Source organism: Lissotriton vulgaris, chromosome 2_1 (genome assembly GCF_964263255.1).
Source record: "Lissotriton vulgaris chromosome 2_1, aLisVul1.2, whole genome shotgun sequence".
In the NCBI taxonomy this organism is placed as follows: Eukaryota; Metazoa; Chordata; class Amphibia; order Caudata; family Salamandridae; genus Lissotriton; species Lissotriton vulgaris.
Genome location: NC_141687.1, coordinates 340,705,162 through 340,731,532, shown reverse-complemented (window position 1 = coordinate 340,731,532; position 26,371 = coordinate 340,705,162). Strand labels below are relative to the sequence as shown.

Genomic DNA, 26,371 nt, shown 5'->3' with positions numbered 1-26,371 from the left:
TCGAGGCCCCATCCGCAGTCTGCTCTTCGGTGTGCGTAGGTGGTTCATTACCCAACTGTACTGCCAGACGCCCCTTCCTCACCTCGCCGTTGGACCAACGACCAGGGGTGCGCCACTTCTCCAGCCATTCTCAGGCTTCCTACGGCTTGAGGAGGTGCCAGGATCTGCCCTCAGCCACTGCTTGCGGCTCCGCTGGATAAAGAATCATGTATTTTAGGTCTTTAGCTCGCAGCACCATTTTTGATTTGTCAAAACTGCTGCGTTGGCGGTATATACATATATCAGATCCCCATGGGATCGGGCTGCCTGCAAGATTGCATCCCTGTCCTGGTAGTCAACACTCTGGCAATAATTGTCACTCTGGCAATAATTGTGTGTGGAGGGGCACCTGGTTTTAGCAGAGGGACCGGCGCCCTGTGCGCACACTCAATGGAAAAAAGTATGATAGATGCTTTGGGTGGACGGTATTAGCAGTAAGGTCCTCACGGAAGAGATACATGCTGGGTCCCTCGGTCCCTTCCGAGACCCAAACCACTCTGATGATGTTCCTGCGTGCTCTACCTTCCTTGTCTTTCAGTTTGGCCACCATGGCGGCGTGCTGCTTCGTGAGGTACTGGACTTGTTCTGCAAGCTTTTGGGACGTGGTTTGTAGCAGATTAATGTGAGATTCCGCCGCAGTGACTTTTTCGGAAATCTTTTTAACATCCGCACTGAGGAAATTGATGTTTACCGTCACTACGTTGATCTTTGGTTCAGTAGTACTCTCGAGGTCACATAGGGCGGTCATGGTGATACTCAGGGAAGGCTCTGCGGTCTCTGGGCGTTAGGCTTCGGGTCAAGCAATTACTATGGGAGGTTTGGTCACAGCGTACATGTCCATTTTGTTGGCTTGTTGAGTTTCACCATAGCCTCAAGGGGTGCGCATGAGGGGGAAAAGGGATTGACTCCTGCAGAGTAGTCACAAGACTTGATCGAGCAGTGCCCCCAACCCCCTCCGCTTTAGGGAGGGCCACTTGTCTCTCTGCTCCAGTTCAGACCTCCTAGTCCGTGCCTCCAGTGACCCGGATCGTGTGCATGGGGCCCCCTAGTTGGGCCCACTCACCTTCTCCAATCAGCACCCTATGTGGCGCTTCCTTTAACAGCAGAGAGGCACTACCCACAGGCCCATCAATGCATCAATCGTGGGGTACTGTGCATGTATTTCACAAGCCATTGTATGTCCCCAGTTTCCATGACCTAACATTAGTGATTGCACGCTCGGAAACTGCTGATGTTTGTATACTCTTTTAGGTCTTGCTGTATCAATGCGTAAGCATTGATCGGCGAGATCATAGTAGGCTTTTGAAAAGTCCGCCTAAACTGCGGATTCGCACAGTTCATGTGATTCAGGTGCGTGCACAAAGCACACCACAAGCCTCAGCATCAGACTTCAAAGGGATCCGCTCCCCAGCCCCCTGCTTCAGACTTCAAAGGAATGCACTCCCCCACCCCACGCAAGCCGAGAGCGTGTTTCCTCGTGTTGTTTGTTTCCACCTTGCTTGTGCTCCTTAGTTTTTCTTTTCACTACCTTCATGCTCGCCTGCTCTTTGTTATTTTTCCCGCAGGTGTCGGTCATTCATATATTTTCATTACTTCACTCACATTTTATTCCTTTGATTTTTAGTTATTTTTTTGAAGTTTTGCTGCTTGTTTACCCCATTCGTGTTGTTTTTCTTTTATGATTATTTGCGTCGCCACAGCCTTGATCACATTATATATATATCTCCCTGACGCTATCCCCACTTCTCTACCATTCTCTTTTCTCTATCATGCTTTTGCCTGTCCACCTCTGTTTCTCCACCACCCCTGCTCCCATAATGAGTCCACTTTCTTTTCCTTCTCTGATCTCCTCTTTCGCCTAATCTCACTGCCTTTTCATCTGCCTTTCTCCCAGTTTCAACCCTGCATTGCTTCTCTGCCCGCCTCTATTAACTTATTTTCTTCTTGGCTTTTCTAAGTTTCATGGTCTCAATCTCTGTGCCTCTCTCCAGACTGCCAACCCCCTTGTTCTTTTAATGTCTCACTCCCCACAGTCATTGCCTGCCTCAGCTTTTCATTGCCAAAACACAGTTTGCTCTCGAGTATCCATTTCCAATCTCGCATCCAGCTACAGGCTTTACCAGAGTAACGTTTTATTAGAAATCACGCAGCAATTCGTTTAATCAAACCGTGGGGAAATGTGTCACTAGCTCAGCCATTTTAATTCTAGGCTGTGTGTTTATCCTGGCCCTATTCAGAACTTTTAATTGGCCTTTCAGGCTTCACGGAGGTCCCCTCAAGCAGCCCTTTCTTGCATTGGCTTAGGGGAGTTCGGGTATACATGCTAATTAATCAACTATGAAGTGCACGTGCTCTCTGGAGGGCCTGCCTGCAGTCTCTACCTACATCAGAAGGTGAGATGGCCTGTCTCACTCTATTTGCGTGACATTGGCTGCCTTCTCATTGGACAAACGATACCACTAGGTGCCACATAATTACACGCCACACAATTACACTCTAATGAATACAACATATACTCCACACAATACCACTCAGTGCCACATAATTATATGCTACATAATTACACTGCGCTCAACGCAACATACACTCCAAATACCACTCAGTGCCACATAATTACACGCCACATAATTACACTGCACTCAATGCAACATACACTCCAAATACCACTCAGTGCCACATAATTGCACTGCACTCAATGCAACATACACTCCAAATACCACTCAGTGCCACATTATTACTCAGCACTCAATGCAACATACACTCCAAATACCACTCAGTGCCACATAATTACACGCCACATAATTACACAGCACTCAATGCAACATACACTCCAAATACCACTCAGTGCCACATAATTACACGCCACATCATTACACTGCACTCAATGCAACATACACTCCAAATACCACTCAGTGCCACATAATTAAACACCACATAATTACACTCTACTGAATGCAACACACTCCACACAATACCACTCAGTGCCACATAATTATATGCGTTAGGAAACAATTTGAGAGAGAGGGTAGGAGACACTCTTAGTCCCCTGGGTTGAGTATGTCAAACAAAGAAAGAGTGTCATGCGCAAAGAGGTCTGTGTTAGAGCACAGAGGCAAAGACTGTAAGAAATTCCCTTTCATGGACACAGTGGAAACCTTTTAGGGATTTATTGGAAGCCCTCACTCACCAACCTGGTTGGTGACATGCTTCATCATCGGGCCCACCAGGAGAAGCCGAATGCCTCCCTGGTGTGCTACAATGCCAGATTACTGCGGAGCTGGATTTTGTGACAGTGATGTGAAAAGTGATGTTAAAAATGTCTAGGACTGTACCAACCAAAAAATTTTTTATTCACTGGCCAGTTAGACATGGTTAAAAGATATGTGTGGGAGAACTACCACAGATTATGATGGGATTTTCCACTTATAGTGGGGCCAACATGTTTCTGCCCTAATACGTGTGTGATTTACATGGGCATTCGTCAGGACCGTGTATCGTGTACCTCGGCGGTATGGGCGCGCTAAGGCCCACCCTGACCAGAGGACGTGAAAGTTAAAAAATTGCTCTATGTGTGAAAATCAGTGCAAGAAAACAACACAAACCACAAGTTATGGGAATTACCTCAATTCTGAGGAACCTGTGTAGTCTGAAACAAAGAGACAAACATACATGTAAGACAAAACATATACATAATGTTCATTGGTTAAGAAAGTTTCTTCTAGGACAGTCTCTGCGATCCGAGTGCTGTATATCGGTCTGAAAATAGACCTTGTGCCATACGTTTATTTTAGTGCCAGAAACGCTGTATGGTTGCCCAAAGGGCATTACAGGCGTGTGGGCATGCACTATGGCGAAAGGAATGCAGGCCACTGGACAGAGCGGCTATATGTACAACACTCGTGGATAGCGATCAGTAGGCCATTGCTTTTCGGCCAGAAGTGCTAACTCCTAAAAGAATACTTGTAACACATAAGTAAGGTTTGGAGATCTCACTTGTATTCTAAAAGATCCACGCCCCATGGGTCTCGGGAGGGGGTGGAGGCGACTATGGCACACCCTGTAGGTAAAGGAAAGCCTCGTAAATTTTACGCGCCAAAATGGTAACAAACTGATCGGTTACTTAGCTCTTGGTTAATGATGCGAAGGATCCTTACGCCCGCAACGCCTAGCACCCGCTCGGCACCTAGCTTCTCCTGCTCCGGACCCCGTGGATGTGGGCCGTGGCGTGGAGAACGCTAATGTGGAGTGCCGGTGGGGGCTGGGCATCACGTGACGCCGGGTAGCCAATCAGCGGGCCACCATAGGAACGAGGTCTAAATGACCAGATTCCTTGGTCCACAGTACTGAAACGCTGACCATTCCCTCTTGTACAGAGGCTGTCGCAGTTTTTCCGTTTAGGAAGATACCCGTAACCTACTAACCAGTTGGGGTGTAGTTCCACCTTACTGCCCCTACACATGCTGTACTTCGTAGTTATACTCAGTGGAGTTAGTGACTACCGTATTGCACTTTCTGGCAATTGTTTTTACTCTCCACCAGACCCATGTCCTTTTTCCAACCCACCCCCCCTTTTTTGTCTCTTTTTACTCTTTATAAATTCATAACCGGCATTAATAATTCATTAATACTGCCCCATATCCTTCCAACCTTACTGAATAAATGAGGATATGCCCTGGGCACCCTTCTGGGAATCACGTCATTGAGCAAATCCCCGAAGTGTACTTTCAATCTTGTGCTCCAAGCCTCGTTTCAGAGAGGCTCAGCGTTTGGCCAGCGAACTAGCTTGCTCTTCAAGCCTCGTTCCTATGGTGGCCCGCTGATTGGCTACCCGGCGTCATGTGACGCCCGGCCCCCACCGGCACTCCACATTAGCGTTCTCCACGCCACGGCCCACATCCACGGGGTCCGGAGCAGGAGAAGCTAGGTGCCGAGCGGGTGCTACGCGTTGCGGGCGTAAGGATCCTTTGCATCATTAACCAAGAGCTAAGTAACCGATCTGTTTGTTACCATTTTGGCTCGGAAAATTTACGAGGATTTCCTTTACCTACAGGGTGTGCTATAGTCTCCTCCACCCCCTCCCGAGACCCATGGGGCGTGGATCTTTTAGAATACAAGTGAGATCTCCAAACCTTACTTATGTGTTACACGTATTCTTTTAGGAGTTAGCACTTCTGGCCGTATAGCAATGGCCTATTGATCGCTATCCACAAGTGTTGTACATATAGCCGCTCTGTCCAGTGGCCAGCATTCCTTTCGCCATTGTGCATGCCCACACTCCTTTAATGCCCTTTGGGCAACCATACAGCGTTTCTGGCACTAAAGTAAACGTATGGCACAAGGTCTATTTTCAGACCGATATACAGCACTCGGATCGCAGAGACTGTCCTAGCAGAAACTTTCTTAATCAATGAACATTATGTATATGTTTTGTCTTACATGTATGTTTGTCTCTTTGTTTCAGACTACACAGGTTCCTCAGAATTGAGGTAATTCCCACAGCTTGTGGTTTGTGTTGTTTTCTTGCACTGATTTTTACACATAGAGCAATTTTTTACTTTCACGTCCTCTGGTCAGGGTGGGCCTTAGCACGCCCATACCACCGGGGTACACGATACACGGTCCTGACGAATGCCCATGTAAATCACACACTTATTGGGGCAGAAACATGTTGACCCCACTATAAGTGGAAACTTCCATCATAATCTGTGGTAGTTCTCCCACACATATCTTTTAACCATGTCTAAACTGACCAGTGAATAAAAAATTTTTGGGTTGGTACAGTCTTAGACATTTTTAACATCACTTTTCACATCACTGTCACAAAATCCAGCTCCGCAGTAATCTGGCGTTGTAGCACACCAGGGAGGCATTCGGCTTCTCCTGGTGGGCCCGATGATGAAGCATGTCACCAACCAGGTTGGTGAGTGAGGGCTTCCAATAAATCCCTAAAAGGTTTCCACTGTGTCCATAAAAGGGAATTTCTTACAGTTTTTGCCTCTGTGCTCTAACATAGACCTCTTTGCGCATGACACTCTTTCTTTGTTTGACATACATAATTATATGCTACAGAATGACACTGCACTCAATGCAACATACACTCCAAACAATACCACTCAGTGCCACTTAATTATATGCTACATATTTACACTGCGCTCAACGCAAGATACACTCCAAATAGTACTCAGTATCACATAATTACACTCCACAAAATTACATTGCACTCAATGCAACATACATTCCAAATACCACTCAGTGCCAAATAATTACACGCCACATAATTACACTGCACTCAATGCAACATACACTCCAAATACCAGTCAGTGCCACATAATTACACTGCACTCAATGCAACATGCACTCCAAATCCCACTCAGTGCCAAATTACACGCCACATAATTACATAGCACTCAATGCAACATACACTCCAAATACCACTCAGAACCACATAATTACACGCCACATAATTACACTGCACTCAATGCCACATACACTCATACCACTCGGTGCCACATAATTACACGCCACATAATTACATAGCACTCAATGCAAAATGCACTCCAAAACCCACTCAGTGCCACATAATTACACGCTACATAATTACATAGCACTCAATGCCACATACACTCCAAATTCCACTCGGTGCCACATAATTACACGCCACAAAATGACACTCTACTGAATACAACATTCACTCCCCCATATTACCACTCAGTGCCACATAATTACACGCCACATAATTACACTCTTCTCAATGCAACGTAAATACACTCCACATAATACCATTCAATGCCATATAATTACACACCTCATACTTACACTCTACTTAATGCAACATAAATACACTTTATCTATCTATCGCCCTCAATCTATCTGTCTATCGCACTCACTCTATCGCCATCACTCTATTTATCTATAGATCACCCTCACTCTATCTATCACCCTCCCTCTATCTATTGCCCTCACTATCTATCTATCGCATCACCATAGCATCACTCAGCACCAACACAGCATCACTCAGCACCACCACTGCATCGCTCAGGGGCACCACAACATCACTATGCACTACGACAGCATCACTGAACGCCACAGCATCACTCGTCGCCACCAGAAAATCACTCAGCGCCACCACAGCATCAACCTGTGCAACCATTCAACAACAACTGGTTCAAATATGTTTTCTCAATGTTTCAAGCTTTATTACAAATGTCACATAAATATGTTAATATTTCACTTCTGTTATTGGATTTTCGGCACAATAAAATACAATGAACATAATCTTTACAAAAGTTATTTACAAAAGCTATTGCCATTATAAGTTAAAATAACTTTTATTTAAGTATTACTTATTCAAAATAAATAAGAGCCATTTTTATTTGTAATATCAATATATCTAAGTCACATAAATGACAAAGCTATTAATTTCGCTATTTTCAAAACCAGCACATAAATAAATAATTTGTCATTTACAATACCAATAGCTCAAACTTTCCTAATGCGAGACCTATTGCATTGCAAATCCTTGTTCTCCCTTGCGTCAGCATTAAATTCTTCCATGCCAGTATGTTTTATGTGATACAGATGCCATCAGGATAGTTCTACTTTTACCAATACTGGCTGTAAAGTGTGCTGTACATAGTGAACTGGTACTAAACATCTGTGGGGCAATAGTTTCATTAGTACTTGTTTGCACTCACAAGTGTTTTGGCACTCCATAAATAGTTGAATTGAAATAGGCACTGATACTGTATCTTTGTTTCCCTATTTTGTACACCAGGCAAGCAGTCCAACTGTGTTTTGAATCTGTAACATTCATATCTCTGTAGCCGATGCATTAGTCAACCAACTATATATTTTGTGAGATCAAGTTCTCATCGCATTAATCTGCTATAACCCTAAATGAGATTCTCCTACTTACTTTGTTTTCTTCAGGACACTCTTTAGGATATAGACTGTGAACAGAGCCTTCCTCTCTTAGTGATAGAAAAGATACTGCTAAATTAAGAGAGGCTCCTAGCTGGCAGTTGATGCTAAGTTAATTTCAGATGTTTAAGTAGCTGTATTACAGAAACCATATACGTGATCGTTCTTTCATTGTCGTGGTATCGTATCACAACTACGTACCCGTTAACATTTCTAGAAGAATGTTTACTTTGTCCTTAATGTATTAAATCAGAGTCCTTGAGGAAGCTGTCCTGCAATAGTTTCCTTCTGTAATTAAAGCGCCTTGCTCTCTGACCACCTACCTTATCAGTGTTCTAAAAATAGTCTGGCTGACAGAGGTTGACTAACTGCATACACAGTGTTTCTCATGTGTACTTCTGTCATTTGTGACCATTTGCTTTGAAAGCCAGGAATTCCCATGTGTTAAAGATATCTGTAGAAAATGTTTTTCTTGAGCTGCCTCCTTCATAAAACATAGTCCCTTTTGTCTTTCACATAGTATTACTTTTCCTTTGCATATCTTGATAGCCCAGGCTTTCGTGTTTCACAGTGGGAAATATGGTCTAGAACCCGTGTGAGTTTCAGCCCATTATGTAAAAATTGCACAAAATGCATTAGTATGTATTTCCTGTTGTCCTGCTGATCGGACTACGGTGTGAGGAAACTTAGTGAAAGTGTTAATTTAAGGATCATAAGCTGTCATTGAGCAATGGCATATTAATGACGAAGGACAAATAATACAGATTTGATTGACTTGCGTATTATAATCTGTGAAATTGCCTTCACAAGCCTATTGGTAACAGTAAATGCTTACGATATAGGCTGTTGCAGTTACTCCATTATGGCCGATATTAGACTGGTGTGAGGACCTACATACACATCATTCCAGACCTTCTAGTGCAGTAGGAAATGTGACTGAAGCAAGGAGGAGACCCTTGATTTGTTTTGAAGTTCGACGGCCATTTTAGGTATGTGTGGGGGAAAGAGATAAAACCAAAATGCGCCTATGATGAGCTTTGTATCAAGTTCTCTTACACACATCTGCTGCTTATACTTTGATGATGGTGGACACATCTGGTGTGATAAAAATCCTGAAGAACATCTCTTTTGCAAGGTTACTCAGACTCCAAAAGTATTTCCGTATAAGGGTGTAAAATAAAGCATTCTCAGAGGCAGTGATTCTTGGAAACAGTCATTTGTTGGCCTTTTGACTTTTTTTCTCCTCTCCATACCTTTCACCTCTGAGCTAGTCAAAAGTATAGCAAGGGGCTAGAAGCATGTCAATTAAAGATTTTGCATTTGAGATGAAAAATATGGCCTACACATGCTTCACGATTAAAACCGCTTTACCAGGGCCAGAAAAACATCTCAATAGTTGTTTACTCTAAAACGAAAAGATCTTTACTTGAACAGAATTGAACCACAGTTATCACTCGTGTACACACAGATAAATATAGGAATAAACTGTTACATTCATAAGAAATTCACTATATACACCCTCCGGGGCATAAACCTGATCATACGATACTCGGCCTACAAAAAAATAACTAATCACAAAAAAGGAGTGCAGTTCTAAAGGGACGGAAAATAAGGTTTTTCTCCTCAACAAAGGTATACTATTTTCCTTTGACAACTTGCACCCTTCATGAATATTATAATTATAGGCATCATGGTTGCGAAGCACCAGCCCTCACCCACCATAAGGTGGCTTGCTTCATCATCAGGCTGTGCTCCTCGTTGGGCTTCCGCTGCAATGCCCAACCGGGCCCCACAACAGGGTTCTTTGCCAGAGATCTTTTCCAAGGAAGTTAGATTTGTATTTGTATTTTCGACTTGTAGAGCGCCTTATCACCCCGGGGTCTCTAAGCGCTTGACAGGCGAGTGAGTACTGGCAGGGGGAAAGCAGACTAGATGTTACCCCATGCCTCTTGAAAAAGCACGGTTTTCCTTGCGCAGATTTTCAGGCAGTTCGTTCCAGGCTTTGGGCATTGTGTGGGAGAATGTCCGACCACCAATAGTGGATCGTTTGATCCTAGGGCAGATCAATAGGGCGGCGTTAGCTGAGCGTAGGTTCCTGTTAGGGGCATATGGGACAAGTCGTTTTTTTATATATTTCGGGGCTTGCCCATATAAGGCTTTCTGCGTGATGCATAGGCCCTTGAACTTAGCTCGTTGATTCACTGGCAACCAGTGTAGCTCCCGCAGGAGGGGGGTGGCCGGTGTCCTTCTCGGTTTATTGTAAATAAGTCTGGCCGCGTCATTCATGACGATCTGCAGTCTCCTGATGAGTTTTTTCGTGATGCCGAAATACATGGCATTACCAAAATCCAGTCGGGCTAGAATTAAGGCTGACACTGCTCTTCTGAGAGTATCTGCCTTTAGGATAGGAGCTAGCTTGCGCAGTTGTCTCAGGAGGCCTACACAGGTGCCCACCACCGTTGAGACCTGGGCTGACATCGTAAGATTTGTGTCTATGTTTATGCCCAGGCTTTTCACTGCTGTTGCCGGTATTGGGGGGGGTACCCAACTCCGAAGGCCAAAGGAGGTCGCACCAGGGGCTGGATGAAGTGGTGATAGGAAGGACCTCCGTCTTATCTGGGTTGATCTTTAAAAAGTTTGCCGTCATCCAGTTGACAGTAAATTTTAGAATATTCTTCAATTTTTGATCAGCCAAAGGGGAATCGCCTATCTGGATGATGATCTGGGTGTCGTCAGCATAATTATATATATTACAGTCCGAGATGCAATGAGGGGCTGCAGATAGGCATTAAACATCAAGGGGGACAAGGCGGAGCCCTGCGGGACACCGCATGTGATTTTAGCAGCCTCTGACACCATGTCGTCCAGTTGAACTCTCTGGACCCATCCACCTAGGAACGAGGTCAGCCAGGCGTGGGCCGTGCCCTTGATGCCAAACTCCCCCAACCGCGACAGAAGAAGGTCATGATTGACCGTATCAAATACCGCGGAGAGGTCGAGTAGCACCAGGGCACAGGGATCTTTATTATCTGTTTTAAGACGTAGGTCATCTAGCACTGATAACATGACTAGTTCCGTGCTGTTGTGAGCTCTAAACCCAGCTTGGTTGGGTTCTAGTAGTGCGTTGCTCTCGAGGTGGTGCGAGAGGGCGGACAGCACATGATGTTCCAGTATTTTTGCTAAAAAAGGCAGTTGAGATATGGGCCTGTAATTCTTTAGAATCTTGGTGTCGGCACCGGCCTTTTTTAGCAGGGGGATCAGTCTCGCCTCTTTCAGAATAGAGGGGACTAGTCCCGAGGTTAGTGAGCTATTTAGGAGCGATAAAATATCCTCCTCCACAACTGGCCAAGCTTGTTTGAATATCTGGGGGGGGGCACGGGTCCGCTGGAGAACCTGATTTAACTTGGTTCATCACTTTTGTCAGGGAGTCCTTGGTAAGTAGGGGTAGGGAGGTTAAAGGCTCAGTGATTGTGGGAGGTGGAGTTAGCGGAGTTGTCGGGCAGTCGAGACTAGGGGTGCTTTTGATTTCTGTCAAAAGGTCGGATATCTTTGAGGTAAAGAAGGATTGGAAGTTATGACAGTCCTCTTGCGTAAAAGAAGGCGGTTGGTCCTTCTTTTTCCTCAGTTCCGTAAGTACTTGGAAAATTTCCTTCTGGGGGTTAGATGCTGTGGCAATTCTGTTCTCGTAGAACTCACTTTTTCTGGTTCTGATGGCTTGTTTATACAAGGCGAGCGTTTCCTTATAAAGAGTCTGGCAGTTTGAGATCATACCCCTTCCGCCAGGCTCTTTCGCACTGTCGCAGGGACCGTTTTAGGAGTCTCAGATCGTCATTGAACCATGGGGCGCCTTTACCTTTTTCCCTGATTTTTATCTTACGTGCTGGGGCTACCACCTCAACTGCAGATACTAATTTTTGTGATAGCTTTTGACTGGCCTTCTTTAGGTCATCTTCCGGTAGCCTGTTTAGGTGGGAAACTTGCTGTAGAGTTGATAGTAAAGTATCCGGATTAATGGTGTTCCATCTTCTCACTACCCGCCATTTGTCGGATGAGGTGCCTTCTTGTTTCGGGAAAGCTAAGCTACCTTGTAAAAGATAGTGGTCTGACCAAATGCAGGGCAATGAAGTGACTGGGCACAGGGCAGGAACAGAGGTCCATATCAGGTCCAGAGTATGGCCCTTTATGTGAGTTGGGCCTGTCACAATCTGGGTTAGTTCTAGTGTGGTCATTGCGTCTTCGATATACGATGATTATCGTGAGGCAATTGGTGGGAGAGCAGAACTTAACGCCTAGGATGTCTGCTCCCTCAATGCATTCAGCACAGATAGTTTCTGCTTTAAAGGCATTTTTATATAGCAGCGCTACCCCCCCCCCCTTTTCTGCCATCTTTTCTGTTATGAGAGATAGCACCGAAGTTGGGTGGGAGGGCGGCCACTAGGTCGGGTGCGGAAGAGTCATCCAACCATGTCTCCGTGACTCCTAGAATGTCTATGTTCCCCTCCTGGAGCAGAGAGAATACCTCTAAATGGTGTTTTTGGAGCGAATAAGTGTTCAGCAAGCTGACGTTCAATGATGTTACCGTTGCTCTACTTCTTCTCTGGTTAGGTTTTTTCTTGGCTGGTTCAGCTACGGGTTTCAGTAGGTTCTCCTGCCTCAGAATCTGTTGTGTATGTTGGCTAATGGAGTAGGTAGCGCTGTTAAGCGCAATTAGGTTTTCCTTGGAATAACACAGCGCTGAGCCAAGGGTCTTGGCCCCTGGTCCCGGCCGGTCGCGGACGGGTGCAGCGGGCTTGCCTTTGGCACGCCTTCGGCGCCCCACCGGCGCCCCCGCTGCGCCCGCCCGCTGCGCTGCCTGTATGAGGGTTCCATTTTATGCCCACGAGGGCGGGAGGGTGGGCGTGGCTAAGCGCTTGCTTCTCAGCCCCCCAGCCTTCTCCTCACCTAATATGGCCGCCGCTAGAAGTCCTACCTTGAGGTCAGTGACCAGGGAGCAGGGATAGCTAAAGATAGGAAAGTTTGTAGATTTTGAGGAGCAGGACCCGGCTTTTCGCCTCAGAACACTGCAGAACAGAGCGTTTAGATATCTTCTGCCTCAATATTGTCAAGTAGATTGGCCAAAGGGCATGTAAAGAATAATTTTAAATTAACTAAAGATGTCCCCGGAAATATCCCCTTTTATTTTTGGGAATCTTTAAGGCTTCCTTTATGGATGTTAATGTTCCTAAAGGTCTGAAAATTGTCAACATGTTTCTTTCCTCAAACTGTCCAAGAAGGGATCAATATCAGTTCATCAGGATCGCGTGAAATCTGTCAAATGTACATTAAAATTCCCTTTAAAGAATATGTAAGGAAGAATAGGTGAATATTTTCTAAGTATGTTTATACAAGATAGCAGTTTATTGTCACCCCTATCTATGTTGCCATGTAAAACCTATAAAGAAACAAAAACATGTAAATAGAAAATGTGAACTATATCGTACAAAAGCAGGGAATGAGTATGTCGTGACACACAACATGCTATAAATCATGCGCAGATCAAGTTCTGCTAATCATTTCAGGTACATGTAAACATTCCATTGTCTATATGGGTAAAGTGTATTGTTATGAATCATACAAGGTGCTATAATTCATGCACAGAACAGTTCGTGCTTAAGCATTTCAGGTGCACACCAGCATATTCCGCCATATGTTGGTGTTAAGTTTGTTGTTATGAAATGTTTTGCCCAATGAGTCCTATGTTTGTGAGGTATCACAGTACTTCCCTTCCGTTGCACTACTCGTATTCCTGGAAAAAAATAGCCTCTTACCCAAATCGGTTTCCAGATAAAAGCCCTTTGGGAACCCATGGACGATCAAACCCAGTGTGCTAGCCAATCGGAGGCCCAAGTGAAAATAAAGAGTTAAAATAGTATCACTGTTCAGATGCATCACCATTGTCCTAGTCCAACTTGCACTTCTTTGTAGTGTTTTACGGGTTCTAGCGTATTGGCCTATACATCATGGTCCCGAAGGCAGAGAATTCCGTACAACACACTGACTTTACCCAGAATAGCGTGGGTGTGGCCCATGACGTTTTTGCATACACAAGCGATACGTCAGTGAAGCGGAAAAAAAGGCTGGAAAGGAAACCACTCAATGGAGCGGCGCCATATTGCTGCTATGGTGTTTAAATACTTAGGTCAAAAACTGTGCGGTTCTGAAACAAAAAACCTAATGATAAACAAATCTCCACATCAAGTAGATGTCAACAGAGCGAAATTGTAGAAATACTACTTTAAACATCCGATACTAGTAACCGAACAAATTTCAGTTCAATAGGGTACAGGACTCCCTCGTTTTTACCGAACAAAAAGTCACTTCGCCTCCTGTGCCACTTAAAGACCCTTTCTAAATTCATTAAGGATTCTGGCTCATATATTAGTGCGGGTTACAAGGATCAGTTGTTTAAAGAAGTATTTCTGCAATGTCTTACCAAAATGTTCTCACTTTTGAGTAGATAAGCTCTTAAAACCATGTTTTTTTTATTCATACATTGAGAGTAACTTCGCCCAGAGACCTTTCTTCCGTGTTAGTAGATTCTAGTTAAAAATCATCTTTGCACACTATTTTTTAACCCTTAATATCTCTCCATACAGAATGTTATTAATCATATACTTTGGATGTAGTTAAGAGGCATGTAAAGTGCTATTGGCAGCTGTCTCTTTCGTCTATAACTTAGTGCACAGCTTGTCATCTTTAAAAAAGAGGTTACAGTTGAAACAAGCACTGGCAAAGCCAATAGGTCACGTTTTTAGCAATGTAGTACAGCTGTTCAGTATGGCTAAAAGTTAGTAGGGTAAAAAGGAGTGAAGTGTCGTAAAGTGGAATCTAGTGGAGTGTTATGGAGTAGTGTACAGTGTTGTGGAGTGTCGTGGAGGGAGTAGAGTCTTAAAGTGGAAGGGCATAGAGTGGAGCACAGTGTCAATTGAGTACAGTGTCATGGAGTGGCATAATCTGTCATGGAGTAGTGTAGAGGGCTTTGAGTAGAGTGCTGTAGAGTGGCATACCAATTACGAAAAAAGAATACCTGGATTCCCACTTTTTAAATTACAGGAAACCACACTATATTCCTTTGGCGGTTAGGTTTTATTATTCAACCTTTTATTTTATTAAATTAGATTTTTTTTAATTGGACTCTCTTCGATTCTTAGAGAAACACACAATTAGTACAATAACAATACATTAACAACACATGTACAAATATTTACGAACATGAATTTCGCAACAATCACATAAATATATACATCAATTGCTACGTTTTTAAACTCAACAAGATCTGCTGCTAAGAATAATTCATCACCACCAGCAGCATGTCAGAGAATTTTTGTTTGCCTATTTGTCAAATACCACATCACAGTAAAATTAATTCATATAAACTGTGGGGATATCTTAATTAATCATGGAAAAGTTGCCCTTATTTAAATCGTTCAAATCGTGAAAACAATCATGAATAAATGCCGACGCGTTTCCAGCCGCGCATAAATCCTTCACGGGCTTTCATCAGGGCTTTCTTATTATAGTCAAAAGATGAGTGATCTATGGAGCAAAAAATAACAAAAAGACTAATCAACGCCTATATTTCAAGCCTTTCTCTCACTTTTTATCAATCCAAGAAGGCCACTTTACATACCTTCTGGGATATTCCTAAGTTGGAGATGTTTAATAGTTTCCAAAGTGTGAGTAACAGCCAGCGGCAATCATTCTGCAAGAAACAAAGTTCTTGTTCATTCTTGATGTGTGCTACCCTGTTACGTGATTCTGACTACGAGCACCGGTGACGTGCCTACCTTGTGTTCATTCCTAGTTCATGAATACCCATCAAATATAAACTGCATGGAAGCGCAGGGAATCAAGGACTGGAGCTGGGTCTGTTGAGAGACATATAGCAATGTGGTATTCTCTTTTCTATTTACTTAAAGGGGTGCATTTTACTAAGCTCTCAGCTCTTCCTACCTGTGTAAAATTCAGCTTACGGTCTGGACCCAGCTTTTTTCTTATTTTCTGCCGATCCTGTTGCAAGAAATGCGTGTTCACACATTATTGTGCGTTCTTTCCCCTCTTAGCTACACCACTTTCCCATAGCAACTGACCAACCTTCACACCTCACTCTTTTGGGAGCCACTGCAGGAGCCGGTCTCCACGATTTTTTCTTTCGGTGCGCTTCAATGACCAAATCTCCGTCTCACGCGGTTTACTCGCTAGAATTCAATTCAAGGCTCTTTGCCTGGTTTTTAAAATTCTTCGAGAGTCGGCACCTGTGATACTTAACAAACTGCTCTCTCCCTACGTTCCTACCCGTTCACTCCGATCCCTTGGACAATCCTTGGTGGTTGTCCCCCGTTTTAGACTTAGCCGGATGGGGGGGTCGCTCCTTCCGAGTGAAAGCTGCTACCCTCTGGAATGCGCTCCCCTTGGAAATCCGCCTTATGGATGATCTAATATCCTTTCGCAGGGCCCTGAAAACCTTCTTGTTTTAAATGTTCCCTGTTTTAAGTGTTCTGCTTTTTTGTTGCTGGATTTTGTGTTATGTTGTGTCTACCTTTCCCTGCGCCAGGACGCTCCTTCGCTGGAGCAGCTGAGCGCATTAAAAATGTAAATAACATAACATAACATAACAATCAACGAAACAGGAATTACTCTCTGTTCCGTTCTCGATAAGTCTGTTATTGAGCCCTTCGCTTTAAATCTCACCTAATACAATCCATATTCGGCGTCTTCTCTACCCGCAGCGTCTAGTTTGCTAACCCGGAAGCACTGATTCGTGACCCTTAACGGAACACTTCTAGGAATGCTGGGAGATGTAGTTCATTGCGGCCCCTTGCCTGTTTACATTTCGATTGCCACCTACTATAACCATAGTCCTTCTTGTCATAGTTATGGATCGAGAAAAGAGGAAGAAAAATTACGCATTTTTTTAAAATTTGGGCTTCCTAATTGAGGGAATTATATCGTGCTTCAAGGTCCATTATGTAGTGTCACATGAATGAGTGCCGCGGCTGTCAACACACCTTGCATTTTCGCCACTTTAACATCTCTTTCTTCATTTCTTTTCCGAGAGACATGGTGTTACTGGTAACATACTGCAAACTTACGCCAGCCTTCAGATTAATGCAAACAGCGCCCAATATCATGACCTAAATCACTCTGGACAACTCAGACATTTCATTAAGGCCCGTCGGAATACTGTTAAATTTCATAATCAAATATGCTTCCTTAGTCAATAGTATGGAATCGATGTCGGAAGTGAGTCTGGATGTGCTGACTACCATGAGAACTGTCCATTTAAAGTAGAGTGGCATACAGCAGAGTAGGTTGTCACAGAGTGGAGAAGAATTTAGTAGTGTGTAATAAAATAGAGTGGAATTAAGTGGCATAGAGAGAGTTGCGTAGAGCGTCATGAAGTGGAGTAGTGTCGTATAATGACATAGTGTGGAGCAGAAGGTGAGTGGAGCAGAGTTTAATGAAGTAGAGCAGCATAGTGTGGAATGAAGTAGAGTGGCCTAGACTAGAGTAAAGTGTCGTAAAGTACAGTGGTGCAGAGTGCATTAGTTTTGAGTAAAAGTTTTGAAGCATATGGTGCAATGAAATAGAGTGGCGCTGAATGATGTGGCACAGAGTGGAGTGGTGTGTCGCAGAGACTATTGATTTTGAGTAACGTGTTGTAGAGTGCAGTGACATAGAGTGCTGTAATGTTGAGTAGTATAGAGTATAGTGGAGCAGAAAGATTACAGTGGCGTAGAATAGAGTGGGGCAGAGTGAAGTGTCATAGAGTGGAGTGGAGTGGTGCAGGGGCGGGAGTGTCATGTAGCACAGTAGTGCAGAGTAGAGCACAGTAGCATAGAGCTCAGAGTAGTGTATAGTAATACAGGGTAGAGTGCAGTGGTGCAGACGTGTGCAGGGTAGATTGCAGTGGCGTCGAGCGCAGGGTACAATGCAGTGCCGGTGAGTGCAGGGTAAAGTGCAGTAGCGCAGGGCACAGCACAGTGGGCCAGAGTAGTGCATGGTAGAATGCAGTACCGTGGAGCGCAGGGTAGAACACAGTGCCGCAGAGTAACGGTGTAGAGCGCAGTGGCATACAGTGCAGTGTTGATTGCAGTGGCGTGGAGCGGAGTGGAGTGTTTTAAAGTGCAGTGGTGCAAAGCGGATTAGAGTGGTGTAAAATGCAGTGGGATCACTCATTAAAGACTTTTTTTGATACCCTCCTAGGCACTTTTAATTATATTTCACTCACATCACGCCCTCCCCACGCGACCAGCTCCGCAGTCTTTCTGGCGTCACAGCACACCAAAGAGGCACTCGGCCTCTTTGGTGGGGCCCGATGATGAAGCATGACACTGACCAGGTCGGTGTGTGAGGGCCTTCCTACTCAAATTGAGTGAGTGTGTTACCCTTCCATCATTCGCTCCAAATTTGTGGCAGTCCTGTGACTGACCAGACCTCTCTTTTTTTGTTGAAGTACATTTAACCGGGGACTGAGAGAGTGTCCTTGATTCTCCCTACCTCTCCCTTTGTTGAAATGTAAAATGCAGTGGCACAGAACGGAGGGAAGTGGTGTAAAGTGCAGTGGCGCAGGACAGAGGAGTGGTGTAAAGTGCAGTGCTGTAGAGTAGATTGTTTCAGGGTAGAGAGAAGTGGCGTGGAGTGGTGCAGGGTAGAGTGCAGTAGTATAGAGTAGTGGTGTAGAATGCATTGGTGTGGAGTGCGGTGTTGTGTGGAGTGCGGTGTTGTGTGGAGTGCGGTGTTGTGTGGAGTGCGGTGTTGTGTGGAGTGCGGTGTTGTGTGGAGTGCGGTGTTGTGTGGAGTGCGGTGTTGTGGTGCGGAGTGCGGTGTTGTGGTGCGGAGTGCGGTGTTGTGGTGCGGAGTGCGGTGTTGTGGTGCGGGGTGCAGTGTTGTGGTGCGGGGTGCAGTGTTGTGGTGCGGGGTGCGGTGTTGTGGTGCGGAGTGCGGGGTTGTGGTGCGGAGTGCGGGGTTGTGGTGCGGGGTTGTGGTGCGGAGTGCGGGGTTGTGGTGCGGGGTGGTTGTGCGGAGTGCGGGGTGGTGGTGCGGAGTGCAAACCAGACAGCTGCACTGTCTGGTAGACTGCCACCAAAAAATATGTGCTTGCTTTACTGAAACCCAAACTCAATTAATTGTTCATGACATTCATGTTGAGTGCGTGATGAAACCTGATTAAAGCCTCTATGGTGCTATTCCAAATCCAGAAAATATTCTATATAAAATGGCATCATAAGACTGTCGGATTCCTGTAAATCAATTCTCCCGTCCAATTCCGCTCCCAAAATCCCATAAAGATTAGCGTACAATGGGGCAAAATGAGTACCTGTCGTAACCCTCTGACTATAGAGGCTATTCTGGAATAAGACATTTTCTAAAATAAATGTAAAGAAGTTACCCAGCATCGCATTGTGCTTAAGATAGTTAGGGTTTAGTGTCTGAAAATGCTTTCCTAGCTGCTAAATCTGTATCATGATCAATACATGTATACAGTGGGTTTACATCTATAGTAGCCATCACAAAATCTGAGTCCCAAGGTATGCCATATATTCTTCTTAAGGAATCATTAGTATCTTTGATGTATGATGGTAAAGCACACATCATGGGTTGAAGGAATTGGTCAATAAATGTAGCTAAGTGTTGAGTGAGTGAGCCTTTTGCTTCTATAACCAGGTGGAGGCACCCCTCCTTTGTGTATTCTCGGTAGAAGTAAATAATGGGTATCTGAGGTGACTCAATGTCAAACCTACATTTTTCGTCAGAAATGATTTCTAAATCATATGTTGGCAATCTGTTGCCAGATTGTTATTGTGGGATAACAGTCCATAGGGTTACATACAAGTTGTCCAACTCTAGCCTTCAAGTGGAATCACGTCTGTCCCTAAACAACCAGTCTCCGATCCGGACCATTTGATCCACCCAATAACATACAGGCAAGCCACACTGCATTCTTGCACCCTGAAATGGTCGCCTTTCCAAAGACCTAAATAGAAGTTTTCACATTGACAGACAAGCTCATGGAGATTTTATAGAGAATATGACCATATGATAAATACAAAATATTGAACTGTAATGCATGCCGTCCTATCTCAGCATTCCCAAAATCAGTGTTTGAAATGAAGCAATCAATGTGTGCTTGTTTATGATTTGTATGTAAGCCAAACTATTCATACAAACATGTAAATCTTTTAGAGCAGTTACTTTTGAACCTTTGGGTCACAGCTATTTGCCTTTTTTCTTACTGTTTCAGTACGTATGCTAAGCACATTATCAAGAAAATATCTATATTTGCAGCTTTCATTATTGCCAATATCTTTTAGGTCTCGCATGATGTTTGGTGGCATGACACCTATTTTGTTGCATTACTCCTTACCATTGGCTGGCTTTATTATCACCCATTTTCTTGCCTGTCTGATGGATTTCCTTTATCTTCATGCGTTTGCCCAAAACACCCCCCCCCCCCGTACCCACCACGAGCATAGCCTCTATGCCATTCTTTTGATTGGCTCACTTGTATCCTTCTACTGCTCTCTTTTTGGCAACTATTTTTTCTTTTTGGTTAAACATTCTGTGAGTTTTCCAGCTTTTTTATGTGCGATTCTCCTTCCATCTTTACAAATACCCGCATCCCTGGTACTCTGTGTTGCTTTTTAGGTCTCGCCTGTCGATGCGCATGCGCATCGAGCAAGCGAGACTATGGGGGCTTATCAACTCTTTATCCACACTGCAAGGAATCGTGGCGATTCCTTGCAGTGCCCGTGACTTTTAAGCTCAATGCGCATGCGCATTGAGCTTAAAAGCGCGTGCACGTCCGTCTTTGTTTACCCGCTCCGCCCCCTCCCCTTCCCGCCGTGTCGCATTTCTCCTCCCCCCTCCCCTCTCCTCCGTCCGTCTTGTTAGTTTAATTTAACCCGCTCCGCCCCCTCCCCTTCCCGCCGTGTTGCATTTCTCCTCCCCCCTCCCCTCTCTTTCCTCCGTCTTGTTAGTTTAATTTAACCCGCTCCGCCCCCTCCCCTTCCCGCCGTGTCGCATTTCTCCTCCCCCCTCCCCTCTCTTCCCTCCGTCTTGTTACGAGATGTATTTTGCGTAATGGGTTTTGGGCATACATTGAACTGTTGGCAAGGCAATTCCAATGGATTTTAGTTGCACATTGGCACTGATTGTATGCGTCCGCCACTGTCAGCTGAGTTTATTTTTTCTTCAATTGGTTGAAATTCCTTGCTCACATGAGCAGTGCAGCTCTGCCTTTGGAGGTTCGGGGGAACACAACTATTTGATGTCTAGGTTCATGGCTCAGACGGTGTCATTTCAAATCACCAAAAACAAACACACTTCCGTTGGTTTGCTTCTTTCCGCAACCCGCATAAAATTGCATCCAACTACGGTTCCGTTGATCAGAGTTCCTGCTGCTCGCTTGTCTGCATCGAAGCCCAGTTTCTTCATTTCCCGTGCTGCCGAACGAAACGTGTTTAAAACTCCATAAAATCGCCGTGTGGAATTTTCTCACTGACTATAATGTGGAACCGGTGAAGTGGGTCTGGGTGCCGAAGGGACACACTTACTCTCACACACATCAGTTACTCGACGGCTAACTCAAATATGGCGTACAGACATAAGACGAATATTGAAAATGTTGATGTAGTAACTGTTCTAACTGGGCGGTCTGTTGATTATCGAAAGCTCTAAGTTTTCATTAAGGTGTTTTAGTGGAATATAAAGCACTATGGGGATTACTTCTCTATAAGTATAGGATACGATACGCTGAGTTCCCCATTCCAACATGGCTACTCAATTCGTCTTTTGAAGATGCTTTATTTCTTGAGAAATGCAAACCTACTACACTAAGACAAAGAACCCGCCTACTTCCGGCGCGAAATAAAGTGCACCTATGAGTAGAGGCTAACTTATTTTCCGTGATAGTCACCTGGGGGGAACCAATCCTTAGCGACCTTGAGCTTCCGTTTCACAGTCGGTCTGTTTAGGCGGGTGTATCTTCTGCTCTATGCAGTTCCCTAACTCACAGCAGTCCCCTCAGGACAAAGACTGAAGCTGCCCCTAATTACCACTGTCAGAGAATCTCAAATAATTTCCAGGTTGCTTTAGCCAAAGTTAGTGAACATGAACAATTATTTGATTTGCTCCTGAATAGCTGTTTGGTTTATTGGCGGTCTTAAAAGACTGTTGCAGAGTTCTATGTTTCAGGGAGGCTGCCATGTCCCCACCAGACAAATGACATTCTCCACAAGGATGTGATCAGAGATGGATATCACCCTCAGTTTGCAGCACCTCAAGAGTTCACTTCAGTCTCCTGTCAAAAAGGACCATATTGATCCTGGCATAAGACTTCAGGACCGCAAAGAAATGCAAACAATCTCCCCGAGATGCAAGGATTGGCAATAATCAACAAGTCGAACATCCTGCTCCGCCCCCTCCCCTGCCCGCCGTGTCACATTTCTCCTCCCCCCTCCCCTTATCCTCCGTCTGTTCCCTCTCCCCGCTACCCTACTAAAGCCATGTACCTACAATGAGACTCTCCCTCACTCACCCTCAACCCCTCACCCTCACTCACCCTCACCCTCTCACCCTCACTCACCCTCAACCCCTCACCCTCACTCACCCTCAACCCCTCACCCTCACCCACCCTCACTCACCCTCAACCCCTCACCCTCACTCACCCTCAACCCCTCACTCACCCTCACCCTCACTCATCCTCACTCACCCTCAACCCCTCACACTCACCCTCAACCCCTCACCCTAACTCACCCTCAACCCCTCACCCTAACTCACCCTCACCCTCACTCACCCTCAACCCCTCACTCACCCTCAACCCCTCACCCTCAACATCAACCCCTCACCCACCCTCACTCACCCTCACTCTCACTCACCCTCACCCTCAACCCCTCACCCTCAACCCCTCACCCTCAACCCCTCACCCTCACCCTCACTCACCCTCAACCCCTCACTCACCCTCACTCTCACTCATCCTCACTCACCCTCAACCCCTCACACTCACCCTCACTCTCACTCATCCTCACTCACCCTCAACCCCTCACACTCACCCTCAACCCCTCACCCTAACTCACCCTCAACCCCTCACTCACCCTCAACCCCTCACCCTCAACATCAACCCCTCACCCACCCTCACCCTCACTCACCCTCACCCTCACTCACCCTCACTCTCACTCACCCTCAACCCCTCACCCTCAACCCCTCACCCTCAACCCCTCACCCTCACCCTCACTCACCCTCAACCCCTCACTCACCCTCACTCTCACTCATCCTCACTCACCCTCAACCCCTCACACTCACCCTCAACCCCTCACCCTCACTCACCCTCAACCCCTCACCCTAACTCACCCTCACCCTCACTCACCCTCAACCCCTCACTCACCCTCAACCCCTCACCCTCAACATCAACCCCTCACCCACCCTCACCCTCACTCACCCTCACTCTCACTCACCCTCAACCCCTCACCCTCACTCACCCTCAACCCATCACTCACCCTCACTCACCCTCAACCCCTCACCCTCACACAGTGCAATAGGTCTCGGAGCATTTGAGTTAGAGCTTTTAGAAATGTTTATGCCTTTGTTTTTTTGTAATTCTTTAGCATTGGCTACAGGAAACAAAAATGCTAAAGATGTACAAAAAAAACCCATAAACAATTCTAAAAGCACTAACTCTAATGCTGCGAGACCTATTGCATTTCCAATGCTTGTTCACTCATGTGCTGCTCGTTCTCTTTTGCTTCTCCTACTGCCAAACCCCCACGCTCTTCGCTCTGTGTTGTTTTCTCTTGTGTTCTTCTCTCCTGCGTCACACACTCCTGCATATGCTGCTTTTCCCTCCTCGCCAACCGAGCTTTTTTATTTTTTTAAGGGCCCCACCCACCCAACCAGCCCAGCCCATTCCCCTTTTCTTTCCGCCACGCACTTCTCTGTTGTTCCTCTCCAAGGTAGCCTTTTATAAAAGAAATATTTTGAAGGGACAGACTCCCTTACAAAAAGTGATTTCACACTAGTGACATTCATTTTCTTTTTTGTTTTTTGTAACTGGTCCACTTTTTTGACCCGTAAATAAAACAAAAAATTTAATGTTGTCTCTGTCATGGTTATCCAGGTGCATGCCTGCGAAATAATGCGGCTACGTCCTCTCATCTTTTCTTTCTTTTTTTTCTTCACAAAACATTGGCGAAGCCATTAGTTCCAAAAGGTCTGACCTATAGGCTTTGCCAGTTCGATCTTATTTCTGTCTCATTGATTACAATTATTAATATAAGTGTTCTTGAACATCATTTTGTACTCTTACAGTGTGTATATTATTTATGACTGCTGTATTTGTACTTTTTGATCTTAACATTTTTATCTCCCGAGTTGGTCTTTCACCGTGCATGGGTAGCTCTAAACCGTCACCCCTTCTCTCTTTTGATTTGCCAACAATAAACAAGCAAGTCGGTTCGTAAGTGATCTAATTTGTTTATTATTTAACTAATGCCCCTTTCTTTGATGAGCTTTCTCTTACATTCATGGTGCAGTTAACTCTTGGCTCATTTTACTTGAGTGTACTGATTAAAGAGTTTTAAAAGTCACCTTTTGCTTTTGACAGATATGCCTGGTTAACGACCCGAGGCCATCTCATGAGTACGGAAAGCTCTACTCGGTGGAGTTCCTTGGAAACATGGTTGGGGGAAGAAAGACCTTGTACAACAACCAGCCCATTGATACCCTGAAAAAAGTTGCGGCTGCTTCCATCAAAGACGGCGAGGTTGGTTTGAATAATGTTTGTTTTTAAAAATATATTTCCTCTTTATAATTCCTAACCATGTTCTATTGTGTGCTCATTGTGCATCTTTGACAACAGCAATTATAAGGTTCACCTAAATGTAGCTCATTCACCTCCTTGGCACCCAGTTTCTTAACTTACCGTCCAAGTAATTTCAATAATACTCATCTCGCCCTGTAACTTCACCTGTTACCTCTTAAAAGCCTTGTCCGCACCCTATCTTTTAATTTACACATTCTTTACATGAAAAATAAAATGTAGTCATACATTATTTTATTAGGGTTGCAGTTTGAGGTTTTGAATAATTACTACATTAGATGGCTCTGCATTAATGGACTTTGGCAGTAGCGGGTGGTCCATAGTGTTTCATTGTCAGTGTGGATCTTATTTCTTTTTATAAAGTGTATAGTTTGAGGTTATCTGAGGCTTTATGATGGGAAGGTTTGAAACTGTTGCATTTAGCTGCTTGAGTTTATTGCACAAAGGTCACATTCTATGAAATGAAAGGAACGCACTTACACTTCTATATTTAGAACATGGTAGGTTTTCCTTAATGAGCTGCTCAGTGATATTTTCCAGCTGTATGTGATTTCATAATTTCTTAGATATGTTTAGTTATGCGGGAAAATTGTGTTTTTAGTAATGGAACTAAACAGGAGGTAAAAACAAAATTCAGTATTTGTCAGTGTATATCCTTTCCTCGGGTATTTCAACTCTAAATACTCTGGCTCCTGGTGTTGGTGGGCTACAATCGAGTAAATGAGAAAGAGACCGGTTTTCAAACTTTTTCCGACTGGCAGGAAGCTGCTGTGGTTTAGTGTAAAAAGAGCAAACCAATAACAAGCATTTACAATGCAATGGTCTCGGCATTATTAAAGGTAGAGCTATTGGCATTGCTTATGACCTTTTTTATCATAAATAAATAGCATTGTCGTTTACAATGCCAATAGCTTAATCGCTCGCATATGCATGACCTATTGCATTTATACACACAGAGCCACCCACACATAGAGCCACCTACAAAAAAAGCTATCTACACAGGAGGAAAAAGTAAGATGGGCAGAAAGAAAGACAAGAATAGAAGGGGAAAGGAAGAGTGAAAGAAGGAAGGAAACTTCGAAACAAAGGAAGAAATGGTGAAGGGTGGAAGGATGGATGGACTTTAGAATGAACCAATTGGAGTAACGGATGGAGCAATGAGTAGCAGAGTGAATTCAGGATTGGTGGAAGGATAGGTGATGGGCTAGTGACTGGATCAATGGCTAAAAAGATAAATGGATGCATGCATATACCGACAAGTGGATGGACAATGAAGGAAGCATGCAAATGTGGATGAATAAAAGGTGAAAGTGAGAACCGATGTGTGGATGGATAAGTGAAAGGAAGGACGACGAAAGGGTATAGGAAACTGTTATAGGGAGTATGGGCAGTGTTCCTTGGTGCTATTTAAGATATGGTTCAAGGTGGGAGCTATTTTACTGTTATTACTACTCAGTTGTTTCAAAGTCTATGAAATGCTGCAATTCAAGGAGCGCTGTGCTGCACTCCCGAATTTTCATCTGTTGACAAAGTTTGATGTGTTCCCCTGATTTGTTT

General features: G+C 44.6%; 1 protein-coding gene across 1 annotated transcript in view; it reads left to right on the top strand.

Moving 5' to 3' along the window:
* Positions 1-26,371, top strand: part of BLMH (bleomycin hydrolase) — a 784,033-nt gene that overhangs the window by 455,238 nt on the left and 302,424 nt on the right. Inside the window, exon 8 of the mRNA XM_086955092.1 lies at positions 24,599-24,757. Coding sequence (XP_086811218.1) covers positions 24,599-24,757 — 159 coding nt within the window. The remainder of the gene's footprint in view (positions 1-24,598; positions 24,758-26,371) is intronic.